The sequence below is a fragment of the Physeter macrocephalus genome, chromosome 9, assembly GCF_002837175.3.
Source record: "Physeter macrocephalus isolate SW-GA chromosome 9, ASM283717v5, whole genome shotgun sequence".
NCBI classification, from domain to species: domain Eukaryota; kingdom Metazoa; phylum Chordata; class Mammalia; order Artiodactyla; family Physeteridae; genus Physeter; species Physeter macrocephalus.
This window is the reverse complement of record NC_041222.1, coordinates 3,986,005-4,000,562: the sequence shown is the minus strand read 5'-3', so window position 1 is coordinate 4,000,562 and position 14,558 is coordinate 3,986,005. Positions and strand designations below refer to the sequence as shown.

Genomic DNA, 14,558 nt, shown 5'->3' with positions numbered 1-14,558 from the left:
CAACCCTGAAAGTTTCAGTCATTATTCCAAATGTAAATTTTCAGAAATTTGTTACATAGCTAAAACTACCAAAGCACAGTTCATGAATAACTGGGAGTAGGATCTGTACTCTGAGAATAGAGAATCCTAAAGAATTAAGCATAACATTACCGTTCAATATAATGTGCTGATGACGTAGCTTCATTACCATATGAACTCCATCTTGAATCAACAGCATTGACATAAGGGACATAATCTATAGAAATGTAGAAAGAAACAATGATCAGAAAAGTGAAAAATCAGACATAGATGTGAATGTATACTTTTCCAAAAACTCCATATTTTATCCAACTAGCCATGCTGTCCTGGCTAAGCCATTTAATTCTGAGTTTACTGTGGCTGTTAAATGGAGAGAAATGTTCTGTATCTAACAGGGTGAGGATTAAAAAGCACAGTGCTAGAACATATCAGGTGAAGTATTAGTTAAATGGATCACCTGATACACTGATAGGTTTAGTCGCACTTCCTTGGGAAGCAGTGGCCTGGACAGGATCCGTGGTATGGTAACCTGTACGGGAAGATCTAGAAATTGCACCCCATTTTGAGATGATAGGTCCATCACTAAAAGGAATTATTGGATCTTCTTCTTTTGTCCTTCTCTGAGTTTCAAATAAATGCACTCTTCTCTTAACATCTCCACTGTCCAGGTCCTGCATAAATAAAAGAAAATCAATAAAAAGATTGTTGGCAATTACTTCAGCTAATAATACAAGTACATACTTTCAAAAGACATTAAATTAAGTTTTCTGGTAAATTTAACATTAGCTGTATATCTCAATGATAACCCAACATCTACTTTAAAACACTCAACTATGCCCAAATAATTTAAACATTAAGTGCAATTTATTTCAGGCTTACCTAAATATAACTCTGCTGCTTACAGATGAGTAACATACCAACGATATGAAGATGAAAGCATTCAATCATTCTAAAACTTGAGTCAACATGCACGACAACCCTTGCCCCCCAAATCATACCATTAACACAGCATTTGAATTAGCAATTACATCTCTGGGCTCTGAATCGATAGCATTTATACAGGAACCTATGGTGCCACAAGACCAGGGGGAATAATGGGAAAGATGATCTTCTTCAAATTTTGTGCCACTCACACTTTCAGAGAACTGATTAAAAAAAGAAAAAAAAAAAAAAAAAAAAGGCACAGGCAATTGGTAAGAAATTTAAATTTACAAACTTGTAACTAATATAAAGTAACGACTATAGAATTCACAGCACTTTATAGTGAACAATTAAACATTCAGTAATATAAAAAACTGTAACAAGTAAATAGTATTTATATTATTTGTATTTATATTACGTATTAATAGAAAAGAGAATGCCTTCTCTTTTATAGCATGCCTCTAACATGGTACAAAGTGCTCTAAAAAATGAAAAAAAGCAAAAGAAAACACACACATACACATACACAGATAAATACAAATACATTTTTATATTAAGCAAGTGGCAATTCTATCACTCTTGTCAAGATGGTTAGCTGCTTTGAAGAAGTACAAGTTTGATGAGATAAATTTGGATCTACTTTAAAAATTCAATATTTGGGGCTTCCCTGGTGGCGCAGTGGTTGGGAGTCCGCCTGCCGATGCAAGGGACGCGGGTTCGTGCCCCGGTATGGAAGGATCCCACGTGCCGCGGAGCGGCTGGGCCCGTGAGCCATGGCCGCTGGGCCTGCGTGTCCAGAGCCTGTGCTCCGCAAAGGAAGAGGCCACAGCAGTGAGAGGCCCGCGTACCGCAAAAAAAAAAAAATTCAATATTTATGGATGGAAAAATATGATGTCTAGGATTACTTCAAAATAATCCAGTAGGAAGAGGGGGTACAAATGAAACGAGATAGGCTGAGTTGATACTTGTGGGTAATGGGTACATGGAGTTTACTACTATTCTCTCTACTTTTGCATAGGCTTGAAATTTTTCCTAATGAAAAGACTAGAAAAAAATTTTATTTTAGTATCTCTAGGGATAGGAAATAAACCAGATGAATCAAAAAAAAATTAATGGTTTGCTCTATATATAACAGTACTGAAAACAGGGTACATTAAAATAATCCTGGTACAAAAACTTGTTTTGAAATGATAAGAACAATAATTAACAGTGATTTAAAACACCATAAATAATACAGTAGGCATTTCTGCACCTCTTGTGAAGTAGGGAAGAAATGCCTCAGATAGACCAGAATTCAAATCCAAGCTACTTACAGAGTGAATTTACTACTTGGGCAAATTACTTAACTTCTCTGAGTAGGATTCCTAACATGCAAAATATGGGTAATACCTGCCCCCTAAGGATTCTGTAAGAATTAAATAACTGCTTAATACAGTGCCTGGCACAGGTAGGTGCTCAATAAATGGTGGATATAAATCTTATTATTAATAAAAGCCATAAAAATGAGAACTATACTGCTGGAAAGATTTTTGAATTCTTGGTGGAAAAAGGACTGTGATTTAGTGGTCTTCAGAGTATCACAATGTCTAGCCATAGTGCTTACATACTCAGTGTTTACTGAATTAAACTCCACTGCCACCAAACCAATGCAAAGTATCCAACATAGCTAACTCTGGTTTGAATGAGTGCTCTGAAGTCAGCTGTCTGCCCTATCCCTGCAACATCAAGTAATTAAAACCTTTCTTACATCAGTGCGAAAGTCTACACTGAATAGAGGAGAAGGTGGTGTTGGTGACTGTGTTGCCACAGGAAGAGTTGAAGAGACAAGAGGTGCTTTCTGAGTGTGGTACTGTGCCCACTGCTCTGGCTTTCTTCTTATCTGCTCCTCGCAACTGGTCTTCAAATGACCACAAGGTTCCTAAGGGGGGATAAAAGAAACAATCTTAATCATCTAGGGAGTGGTAAATAAATTTACCTATGCTCTGTGGAAATAATGTGAACATTTATTATATTGTTGGGACAAAAAAAAAAAAATACAGTAGGGAAGTCACCCTAGCCTATTCTCCATACACTTAAACGAAAGGGTTAATATTTAGTCAAATGTTAAAAGTAAAATCTGAGCACTCACTTTTCTGGTTTAGGAAAATCATATGTATATATGTGGGGATGCTAAAAATAGGCCCTTTGTATTTTGAAGATTTCTTTTTACCTTCCCATCAGTTTCGTATCCAAACATAACATTTATTGAGCATGAATATGCATCAGGTCCAATTCTAAGAGCTTTGCTTTTTCTGATTTAATCCTCACAACAGCTTTATGAGGTAGGTACTACTATGGTTTCCATCAAATACAAAAAAATTGATATAGAGAAGTCAAGTAAAATTCCATAAGTCACACAATAAGTAAGCGGAGGAGCCAGGATATATACCTGAATGGTCTAACACCAGACTCTAGACTCTTAACCACTACACTATATCAGCATTCCTATTTCCATTATCACTTACCCTTGGTAAAGGCACAGTTGTCCTTGGCTCACTTGGTGGCTGACAAGCCACTGAATAATACCCATCTAATGAGTTATATCTTTCCCGCAAAGACGTCTGATACACAGACGAGTGCATCACATCCATTGGAGGTAAAGAATTGCTTCTAATAATGTCATCTCGTTGGTACATAGGTGGGCGCCAGATGCGCCTGCTGTCGTACACAGGAGCATACATTCCAGAAGGTACTGGAGGAACTGGTCCATACGGCTGCGGAGGAGGAGGTTGGTAAGGAGAAGAATTCATTCGATCTCGAGGCGAAAATGTACTGTAATGATCAGCATATGGCATGGAAGCAGGTGGGAGGGAGGACTCTGGAACATTATTGGACCTCACAAAGCGAGGAACACAGGGAGCCACACCAGCTGGTACTGTTGGAGGTGGTGGGTAGTATCCTTGAAAATTGGAAAGAGGAATATTTAATGTAATCTTAGTAAAATTTAACATTTTGTAATGGTTTAAAGTCTAAAGCAGCCTTTAATGTTGGAAAATAAAATAAGCTTTGAATTTTAGCTACCCCTGGTTTAGAAAGACACTACACGCTTTCAAGACACCACTATATGAAAATCATTAATGTTCAATAATTTGTTAAACTGCTCCTTAAAAACACTTGATGAGCTGTTAACAGATGGCTGGTAAATTTCCTTCTAGGCCATGTATTGCCACAGGTTTTAGATTAAGTAATTAGTTACATCATTGATTCTTAACCTTTTGGGTAGCAGAGGTTAAAGACCTCTTTCATAATCTATATAAGCTGTGCATTGTCTTTCCAAAATTATACTTAAGTATATATAAACCAAACATTTAGTATACTATTTCAGAGGACATACAGAACTCACTAAAGCTCATCCATGGACCCCACCTTTGATTCACAGGAATGAGAATCTTAAAACTACTGGTATGTAGAATCATAGATTCTTAGGACAGGAAGAAAACTTAGGGGTCATATAGTCCAAAGGATTAATTTTTTAATGTAGATTTTCTAGACAGATATAAATGATTCACTAACTTATTACAACAAATGTTATATTGTAGTTTCTTTTTTTCTTAGAATTGTCTAAAATTACTTACCTGTCTGTGGGTACTGTGGGACTTCAAAGGGTATCTGAGTCCTCGGATCTTGAAAATACTGAATGTTTTCAGAATGCTGAGGATATACTGGTACTCTAGTTACAAATGGGCTGGATTTTGGAGGCACAGAATTCAGCTCTGTTCCAACATTAGTGGGCCCAGCTGAGGTAGCCACTATATTACTTACAGGAGTCTTGGGTGGAGAACCAATTTTACTGGAGAGAAAATTTAACAAGGGCAAATGATAAAATCACTATCTATGACTGTTAAAAGTCTTTCTCAGTAGGAATGGTTCATAAAATTATAGTGACCACTAACAGCAAATGCTTCAGGTATTTCCACAGTGACAAATAAGGCCATGAATTTCATTACCACCTTACACTGTTAATTCACAAGATTATAGTAACAGATCTCATATTTTGGTGAGGGTGAAAAACAAAACAAAAAACTGCAAACAAATCCCAGGCACAATGTGACCCACTAGTCCCTTTCTACTCATACTTTAAACAAAGATTTTTCCTACTGGAAGTTTAAAAAAAATCCTGTTCAATAACTTCTCAACAGAAACAATATAGTTTACCAGTAGAATTTTTTGACACAAATAAGACAGATTTGTAAAGGGAAGGACTGCTCTAAATATTAAGCATTAGATTAGCTGAAATGTAAACTTATTGAAGAAAGGCCATTTTTTTCCATTTTGTTAACCGCTACATGCCCAGGATCTAAAACAGTTTCTGGCACACAGGAGGCACTCAGTAAATATTTGTTGGACAAATGGAAAAGTTCCTGCCACGTAGTAGGTACTCAGTAAATATCTGCTAGATGAACAGAATGCCAATGAAATGGTTACTCATTAAATTGATGCAAAACACACAAGCTTTCTTTTTTTTTTTTTAAAAAAAAACACAAAGGATTTCCTTTGTTGATTCACCAGGCGATCAGCTCCAGAGGATCTCACCATGGTTTCTTAGGCCCTCTGAAGAAGTCAAACTTTGGCAGAGCTGAGATATGTGGTGATGCAAGAAAAAGATCTTGTTAATGATGCAGGGATTCAATGCATTGCATCTCAACTAGATTAGAGGGCTTTTCTCAAACTAGAGAAGCTCTTTTAAAGCAAGAGTATAAATAACAAGGAGTATGGGCTGCCTTTAAGTCTAGCAGAGATTAGTCTAGCAGATGTTTATTTCTATGTTTAATTGTGTATTAAAATGCAGAAAATAAGAAACTGTGGATAATAATAGTAAGTACAAATGGCTTAGAGTTTAAAGACATTTTAGTGCTGTGTTTATATATTGAAGTTCAATAAAGGCAACAAGGAAAATGATTAGGATTTCCTCTTAACAATAATAAGTAACACTAATCAATTAATGAGCACATTCCAGGCACTATTCTAAGTGCTTTACATAGATTATCTGGTCCTCCATAGCAGAATGTTATATACCATAAAATTCAGATAAGCACTTTGAAATGATAAATTCTTAGACTTTGCAGGAAAAAGGTACCAAAATCCATGACAAGGTCCATAGCCTTATGAAATCATGCAAGCTATCCCAAAAATCCAGACTTAAGGAAAAAGCTAACTTTCAGTCCCACTCTAGCCAGACAGCTAGATTCTAGATGAATTTAGGATTCTAGGCTGTCCTTTGCAGCACGCCCTCTTACCTACATGTTTTTGCCTGTGCTGCTTTCTCTATTGACAAGACCCTTCCTTCCTAACTAGCCATATTTTTGGAATGGCTCAGGTGTCATCACCTTACCTCTAAAAAACCTTCCACAATAACTCCAGGTAGAATTATTGTTATTTTTTGTGTTTTAATAACACTTGAAACACAACTCCATTACAGTACCTTTCAGAATATATTATCTGATATCTGCTTATGTCTGTCTCCCAAACTACACTGGAAGACTCTAAGAAGCAGGGAGTATATCTACTTCATTTTCATTAACTATGCCAATTGGCCTGGTATTTGGCACATAGTAGAAGGTCCATAATTTCTGAATGAATAAATGATTTATTTACCGAGATTTACTTATTTTCGAAAGTTGTTTTCTCTAGTCCACCATTTTTTAAAAAACTAAGATATATTTAACCTTGTAAGGTGTACAATTCAGTGATTTCTGGTATATTCCCAAGGCTGTGCAACGATCACCACTATCTTATTCTGAAACATTTTTGCCACCCCTAAAAGAAACCTGTACTCATTAGCATTCACTCCCCATCCCCTTGTCCCCCAGCCCCAGCCCCTAGCAACTATTAATCTACTTTTTGTCTTCTATGGATTTGCCTATTCTGGACATTCACATAAATGGAATTCTACAATATGTGGCTTTTGTATCTAGCTTCTTTCACTTAATGTTTTCAAGGTTCATCCATATTGTAGTATGTACTAGTACCTTATTCTTTAATGGCTGAGTAACATTTCACTGTATGAATATAAAATGGTTTTACAACTTTGCCTTGCCAAAACCCTTCAAAAGCTCATTTCCTAAATATATTAACACAAGATCTCCATAATCTGGTGCCAACCTACCTAAATCTTCTTATCATATTTTACCCAACAATATAAAATTTTCCTATTCTTTAATCCAACTCCAATATTGCTTCATTTATGTAAATGCTGCCTCCCCAACTATGTCTTCATAAGTTTCTTAAATGCACAGATATCTTATACATCTCATGTATTTTTTTTCTTTTTACTTATTTTTAAAATTTTCTTTACTTTTTTTTTGGCTGTGTTAGGTCTTAGTTGCGGCACTCTCATGTATTTTCAAGAGTGCCAAAATCAGAGCTCAGTATTAGTGTGTAAATAACATTTGCTAAACTAGACAATGTTCTCTGATTTATCTCTTCGAAGATCTCTCTGAGGGAAGATTATAAGAATCCTCTGATAAACAAATTTCCCTATCACATGCTAATTGCAGAAATAAAGAATATATATGTCTACCTATCCATTTATTATTTGAAATCCCTAGCAATTTACTGTGTGCCTAGCATAACGCTTTTTCCCCAAAAGGTATATAATAGACATTGACAGACTATTTATGGGCAACATAATCTAAACATGCTTTAGCTCAGATTTTAAGATGCTAAAAGAATACAAAAGCCTGAGATATTAGAGGTGGAAGTAACTTTTCAGATAATCGGAAAGTCTTAGAACTTTTTTCTTAAAGTACCAAAACCTTTCCACCAAATTAAATCTTATGCTGAAACCCCAAAACAACAATAATGGTAATAATAATAATGGTAGTTATAATAACAGCAGCAGATATTTAGTGAGTGCTATGTGGCAGGCACTGTTCAAAGCACATTGCAGTATTAACTCATTTAATCCTCACAACCAACATATGAAGCAGGTAGTATTATTATACCAATCTTATGGATAAGTAAACTGAGGAAGACATATTAAGTAACTGGCCTAAGATCAAACAGCTGGGGAACACTGAGCCAGAATTTGAACCCACAGAGTTTGGCTTTAAAGATTTCCCTCTTAACAACTACACATCATCACAGAGCATAAAGTGGAACTGTTCTAATTGAAACAGGGGCTGGAGGCTCAAGCATCTCACCTGCTTAGGTTTCTACTTAGTTCCTTTTTGGCACCTCTATGGACTCAATCCTAAAGTTCAAGGAAATAAGGTGAGAAAAACTCAATTCTGGTCCAACCTCTTCAGTTTACAGTTGAAGAAAACAAAACCCAGAGTTGAAGTGAATTTCCAAGGCCACAGAGCTATTCAATTGCAGATCCAGGACTAGAACTCAACTCTTTTGGTATTTAGTGCTTTTTCTACTACATGAACATTCTGCATAAAAATTCTGATTAACTGCTTTTCCTCAGGATAAATAAAAATACTCAGGTACTTATAAAAAGGCTAAATTACTCACGTTAAACATTTTTACCTAATACTTACTTTTCAGTTACAGACTCTGCAGAAGGCCCAGCAGCACTCTGACCATTAGTGCCAACCTTCCCCACTTTCTTCACAGTCTCCAGAGCTCTTAATGTACTGTCAGTACTACGTGGAATTAGCTGGGAAACAGTGTTTTCTGCATTTGAAATTCCGTTTGTACTTGGAACAATTTTCCCCGATGTTTCAGTACTTCCTATGACAGAAATGACATTTCCGGCTGTGGTTGTGACAGTGTTGTTTACACCAACTTTATTTAGAAGAGGAAACGTTCTTACAGTTGCATTGATCTTTTTGTTCCTTAATCGATACCTGTTTCAAAGACAATAAACATATCAGTAAATATTTCACTAAATCTTACCCTAAGTAAAAAAAAAAAAGGGAGGGAGCAATAGGAAAAAATGTTAAAAGGAAGAACAACTTTGAAAAACCAGTTTCTTCAGAAACTAACACACCATTGTAAAGCAATTATACTCCAATAAAGATGTTACAAAAAGTTTCTTCAGCTAAATATCAAATACAGTCTACATCAAACTGCTATGATAGCCACCACATGAAAATATATCTGCCATATACAATATGTATGTACACACAATACTTATGTATGTAGACACATAATTAATGTAGCAAGAAAAGTACAAATGTATTCCAAGAAACTATTTTGAGAGAGGGAAGAGATCTTCTTGAAAATTTTGTATAATTGGAACAGAAAGTACACTATTTAAAAATGAAAGTAACCAGACCAAATTTATTTCGGAATGTAGAATGAAAAGGTATGCAAGAGTTGAAAGAATTCTCTGTTGTTACCAAATTGTTAAGGCATCATATAATTTTAAAGAGATTAAAAAAAACCCAAAACTCATTCTTAAACATTACACCAAAATATAGAAATTTAGTATTCTATTTTTCAGATTAGTTTATGACTAAAGTAAAAAGTATGTGGATTAAAGATGTTTTCTGATATTAAATTCAGGGTTTTATTCATGGTGGTCAGATATAATACTCTAATATATAAAGCAACCTGATCTTTGATTCCATTTAAGAAAATTTATTTCCAGTCATACAACAAAAATTTCATTACAATGCAGTCCTAGTCAGTGTTCCCTCCAATATTTTAAAGTGGTGAACAACTATGTTATATGAATAGAAAGACAACTACACACATATGGGTTCGTAATTACATTTACCTACATTAATCCGATATTAATGTTATATATAACCAAACATACGGTAATCAAATATAAACAGTGTTAGTGATGAGCAATGCCTTCACAAGTTTCCCTTTTAGTCCTTCAGTATCTATAAACAGCTTCATTATTCAATTCTCCCCATCTCATTCATACACACACACTGACAGAAGCAGCAAAGCTCAGTAAAGACAAGTATTCCCAGATCAGACTGGCTAAAGGTGGAGTGATAGAACATGAAGTTCAAAAAAACCATAGGTTATGGCCAGCTTATATATGTCATCTTATAGATATGGGGAACCAATGATTACTTCTTGAAGAATGAGGGTTATGAGACCTATAATTTAGAAAGGCAGCTTGGTGGCATGGAGGGGCCAGTGCTTTCCTCAACACGCTACTCTGAAAGCTGCTCTTCATTCTTCACTTCAAAGGTTCTTGCACAAAATGCCCAGCTGCTCCTTGCTTTCCATTCTCAAAGGATAAATTTCAAATATCCTTAAGATTGCTCTGGCGGGCAAAAAATAAAGTTTTAATTGTGAGTCTCTTAAAAGAGAGGAGTAAGGTAAAGTAAGGGACAAACAGGGATACATACTGGACTCCTGGCATCTAGGCAGCTAAAGACTTAGGCTTGGAATCTGGACCTCACAGTTGAAAAAACCAATTACTTCCTATTCTTTTAAAGTCATCCATGAGCTCCCTCAAGTATTGGCTCCCTGCCTTACCCAGCTTAGAATCCATTATCTACCATTAATTCCTCCCTTGTAAATACCTTTAACTCCCTTGGTCCAATTACCCTGTTGAACTCACCTGGTAAAACCCCAATCCAATCTGTTATTCTCTTATTCTGTGTCTGCTCAAGTAGGTGAATGTTGCTAGAGAAAAATCATGCAATCATGCTGACTAAACTCTCTTCAAAATCATGATCAATTATTTAAAATGGCCAAGCACTACATTAATACACTTCTCTACTAAATTCACTTTCCTATCTCTAACATCCTCTTCCCTTCCATTCCCCAGAGCCCCGTCACAGCTGATGATACTGCCTCCCACTTCACAGAGAAAACAGATGACACCAGAGGAGAATTACTTATCTTTCCATCACCAATCCCGTCAACCTTCCTGCTTCTGTAACTACACACTCCACCTAAAGCAGGAGGTGAAGAGTTCCTATTCCTATCTCAGGCCAATCTTTCCACTTGCACCCCAGGTCCCAAGCCCATTTGCCTTCTCAAAGACTTCACTCCTATAATTATCTTTTCTTCTCTAGTGCATCATCACTTCATTCAGGTGTCTGCTTAAACGTCATATCCTCTGGGATCCCTTCCCAAACAATCTCAACTAAAATATCTCCCCTTTCCCAATCTCATTCTCCTTACCTTGTTATTTTTCTTCATAGTGCCAATCAGTACCAGATATTATGTTTTCTATTTATTTGGTTTATGTTGATCTTCTCATTACAATGTAAGCCCCATGAAAGCAAGAATTCTGCGTTCCTCATTCATCTCTCTATCTTCAGCACAGTGCCCGGTACATGCTAGGTGTTCCATAAATATTTGCTGCATGAATGTGGAGTAAGCCTTAAACTTCACATGGCCAAGAGTACTACTGATTTTCTACCCCCAAGCATTTCCTATCTCAGTAAAAGACATTACTTAGTTATGCAGGCCCCAAACCTTGGAGTCATCCTTGATCTTCTCTTTTCTTTATACCCCACATTCGATCTATCAGTCCTATCAGCTCTACTTCCAAAATATATCCCAAATCTGACTACTTTTCATCATCTCAATTACTACAGTCCTAGGACCAAGCTACTAATCTCATGCCTGGACCACTGCAGCAGTTTAATTGGTCTATATCATGCAGACACTAGAGTGACATTTCTAAGACAAAATTAAAATCTCATTGTTCCATTTGAATAAAACCCTATAATGACTTCCAAAATAAAATGCAAACTCCTTGCCAATGTCCACCAAGCCAATATGATATGGTCTGGCCCTCGCCTAACCTCTCCAACCTTATCGTTTGCCATTCTTCTCATTCTCCAGGCACATTCGTCTTCTTTCTAGTTCCTGAACATGCCAAGCTTGTTTCCACCTCAGACTTTCTTTATAGCATTTTATCAGTAACTGAAATTGTCTGTTTATATGTTTACTGTTCTTCTTTCCCCACTAGAAGTACCTCAAATAGTACCTAGCACTTAACAACCATTTTAAATAATATTTCTTGAGCTGGTTGACCTCGGGCTTTTGATACTCTCCAGAATGCAGCAATTCTGGGGAACAGGATTCCAATACCCTAAATTCTAAAATATATTCACACAAATATTCTTAAGAGAGATTCTGGGCATTTGTTTGGTTAGAGATATGTATAGTAGAGAAAGCAGGCTGGGATAAAATTTATTTAAGTTAAACATTTGCTGAATTCCTCCTGGTACATTATGGGAGATAAGATAAAGGCTCCACCCTCAAAAAGTCCAGAGTTGGGTAGCAACATGCATTTTTTTAACCAACAAGATAATGACATCTTCCACTTCCTTAATGCTTTGTATTACCCTGTTTTTCCTTCTTCTTCTTCTTCTTTTATTTAACAGCAACAGAGAGTGTGAAGCTGGTTGGAAATATGAACTATAGATTATTTGCTCTTTCAACATAAGTATCCTGAGTTTACATGTCAAATACCTGTTAAGTGCAGAAAATATAAAGATGAATAACCCATAAAATAAATGAAGTCCAGTGAAAATACACACCAGTAAATAAATAATTGCAACACAGTGAAAGAACTGGTAGTTATAAAGTTACCAGGTATAGAGTACTATGGCAGCACAGTGAAGAAAGCAACTAACACTGCCTGGGAAGTCAGGGAAGTTTTCAGACAGAAGACGGTATCTGAGTGTAATCAGGAACAGGAGCTCTCCCAACAGAGAAGAGGAAAGCATATGATATAGCGAACAACATGTATAAGGGAAAGAAGAGTGAAAGAATTCATATAGTAGTAAACTGGATGTACCTTAAAAAAATAAAGAATGCAAAAGGTGGAATAAGGCTGGAAAGCAAGATTGGGCCCAGAACCAGTGATATACTGAGGAACCAATTAAGAATTTAAAGCAGAAGATGGACATGATTAAACCCGTATTTGTGAAAGAAAATCTTGGTTGAGACATAGGGAGACGCCTGTAAAAAGCTACGTAGCAGGACTTCCCTGGTGGCGCAGTGGTTAAGAATCCGCCTGCCAACGCAGGGACATGGGTTCGAGCCCCGGTCCAGGAAGACCCCACATGCCGCGGAGCAATGAAGCCCGTGAGCCACAACTGCTGAAGCCCATGCACCTAGAACCCATGCTCTGCAACAAGAGACGCCACCACAATGAGAAGCACACACACTGCAACAAAGAGTAGCTCCCACTCGCCACAACTAGAGAAAGTCCACGTGCAACAATGAAGACCCAACACAGCCAAAAATAAAAATATAAATAAATTAATCAATTAAGTAAAAAAAAAGCCACATAGCAGTAGAATGGACAAATTGGGTAAACACGTGAAACATTGAACACTGCACCTGGCACAAAATCTGACCGATTAATTTGGCTATTATTATTTTTACTGCTACCATTATAAGTTCAGGCAAGAAATAATAAAGTTTTGAAGTAATAACTGGAGATGGAGAGCAGGAAGCCAATTTGAAGGTGTAACAGGTAAAATGGATTTTCAGGTGGGCACCAGTTGTGAGTGGAATGACAATGAAATCACAGTTTCTTCTCTTTTTTAAGTGCTCCCAAGCAAGGTCCCCTAAAAAGCTCTATTTTAACTAAAAAGCTCTACTTCAGGTATGGACAAGCTCAAAATATCTCGAGTCTAAAAAATCATCTTGATATAAAACTCTGTATACATCATATAGAACTGCCTAGACTAGATGCAAACAGCACCCTTTTTTTCTTAAGACTCCTGTAGCCTCTCCGGGATCTTCCAATCCAGGCGAGGCAGGGGGATAGTAAGAAGGGAAGCATGTTTCTGCTCTTCTTTTTAATGCACACACATTTATCTTCTATCACACTGCTGTTGCTGTAGAGCTCATTATGTGCAGGGCCCAGTGCTAGCCACTGAAAAGAAGAGACAATAATAAACAAGATGGATATAGTCCATGGACCTTACACTTCAGTAAGGCAGACAAACATTCAATAAATAGATCAGGGGTCAGCAAACTATCACCTATGGGTCAAAGTTGCTTGTTTTTGTAAATAAAGTTTAAAGCCATGCCCATTTTATGCATTGTCTATGGTGGCTTTTTTGCTACAGTGGCAGAGCAGAGTGGTTGACAGAGATCAATGAATGGTTCACCAAGCTGAAAACATTCACTACCTGCATCTCTACAGAAAAGTTTGTCAACCCCCAAGACAGACCCATAAGTTAATTATAATTTTGATAAGCAGGAAAAAGAAGAACCTGGTTTAGTATGAAATACTGGGCGGATGCCCCTGAAAAAGAAAGGATGAGCTAGGCACAGGGAAAGCTCCAAAGGCAAGGCTAGAAGGAACCACATTATATAAAAGACTTAAGGTGGGAAGGAGCATGGCACTGACAAACGGTCAGCATGGCTTGAGTATACAATAAAATTAGGGAGCGTTGTGAGAGGAGATAAAAAAGGTAGGCAGAGGGGCTTCCCTGGTGGCGCAGTGGTTGAGAATCTGCCTGCTAATGCAGGGGACACGGGTTCAATCCCTGGTCTGGGAAGATCCCACATGCCGCAGAGCAACTGTGCCCGTGAGCCACAATTACTGAGCCTGCGCATCTGAAGCCTGTGCTCCGCAACAAGAGAGGCCACGATAGTGAGAGGCCCACGCACCGCGATGACGAGTGGCCCCTGCTTGCCACAACTAGAGAAAGCCCTCACACAGAAACGAAGACCCAACACAGCCA

The 14,558-nt window shown here is 37.2% G+C and overlaps 1 protein-coding gene across 3 annotated transcripts in view; it reads right to left on the bottom strand.

Annotated features, from left to right (window-relative positions):
- RC3H2 (ring finger and CCCH-type domains 2) overlaps positions 1 to 14,558 on the bottom strand; it is a 47,776-nt gene that overhangs the window by 2,646 nt on the left and 30,572 nt on the right. For 2 of the 3 annotated variants that reach the window (XM_007128908.4, XM_007128910.4), the window contains exons 10-16: positions 8,463 to 8,771; positions 4,554 to 4,768; positions 3,444 to 3,877; positions 2,687 to 2,857; positions 1,017 to 1,163; positions 476 to 689; positions 151 to 235 (exon numbers count right to left, since the gene is read on the bottom strand). In XM_007128908.4, coding sequence (XP_007128970.1) covers positions 151 to 235; positions 476 to 689; positions 1,017 to 1,163; positions 2,687 to 2,857; positions 3,444 to 3,877; positions 4,554 to 4,768; positions 8,463 to 8,771 — 1,575 coding nt within the window. The remainder of the gene's footprint in view (positions 1 to 150; positions 236 to 475; positions 690 to 1,016; positions 1,164 to 2,686; positions 2,858 to 3,443; positions 3,878 to 4,553; positions 4,769 to 8,462; positions 8,772 to 14,558) is intronic. The other variant, XM_028493551.2, reaches the window with a different exon arrangement.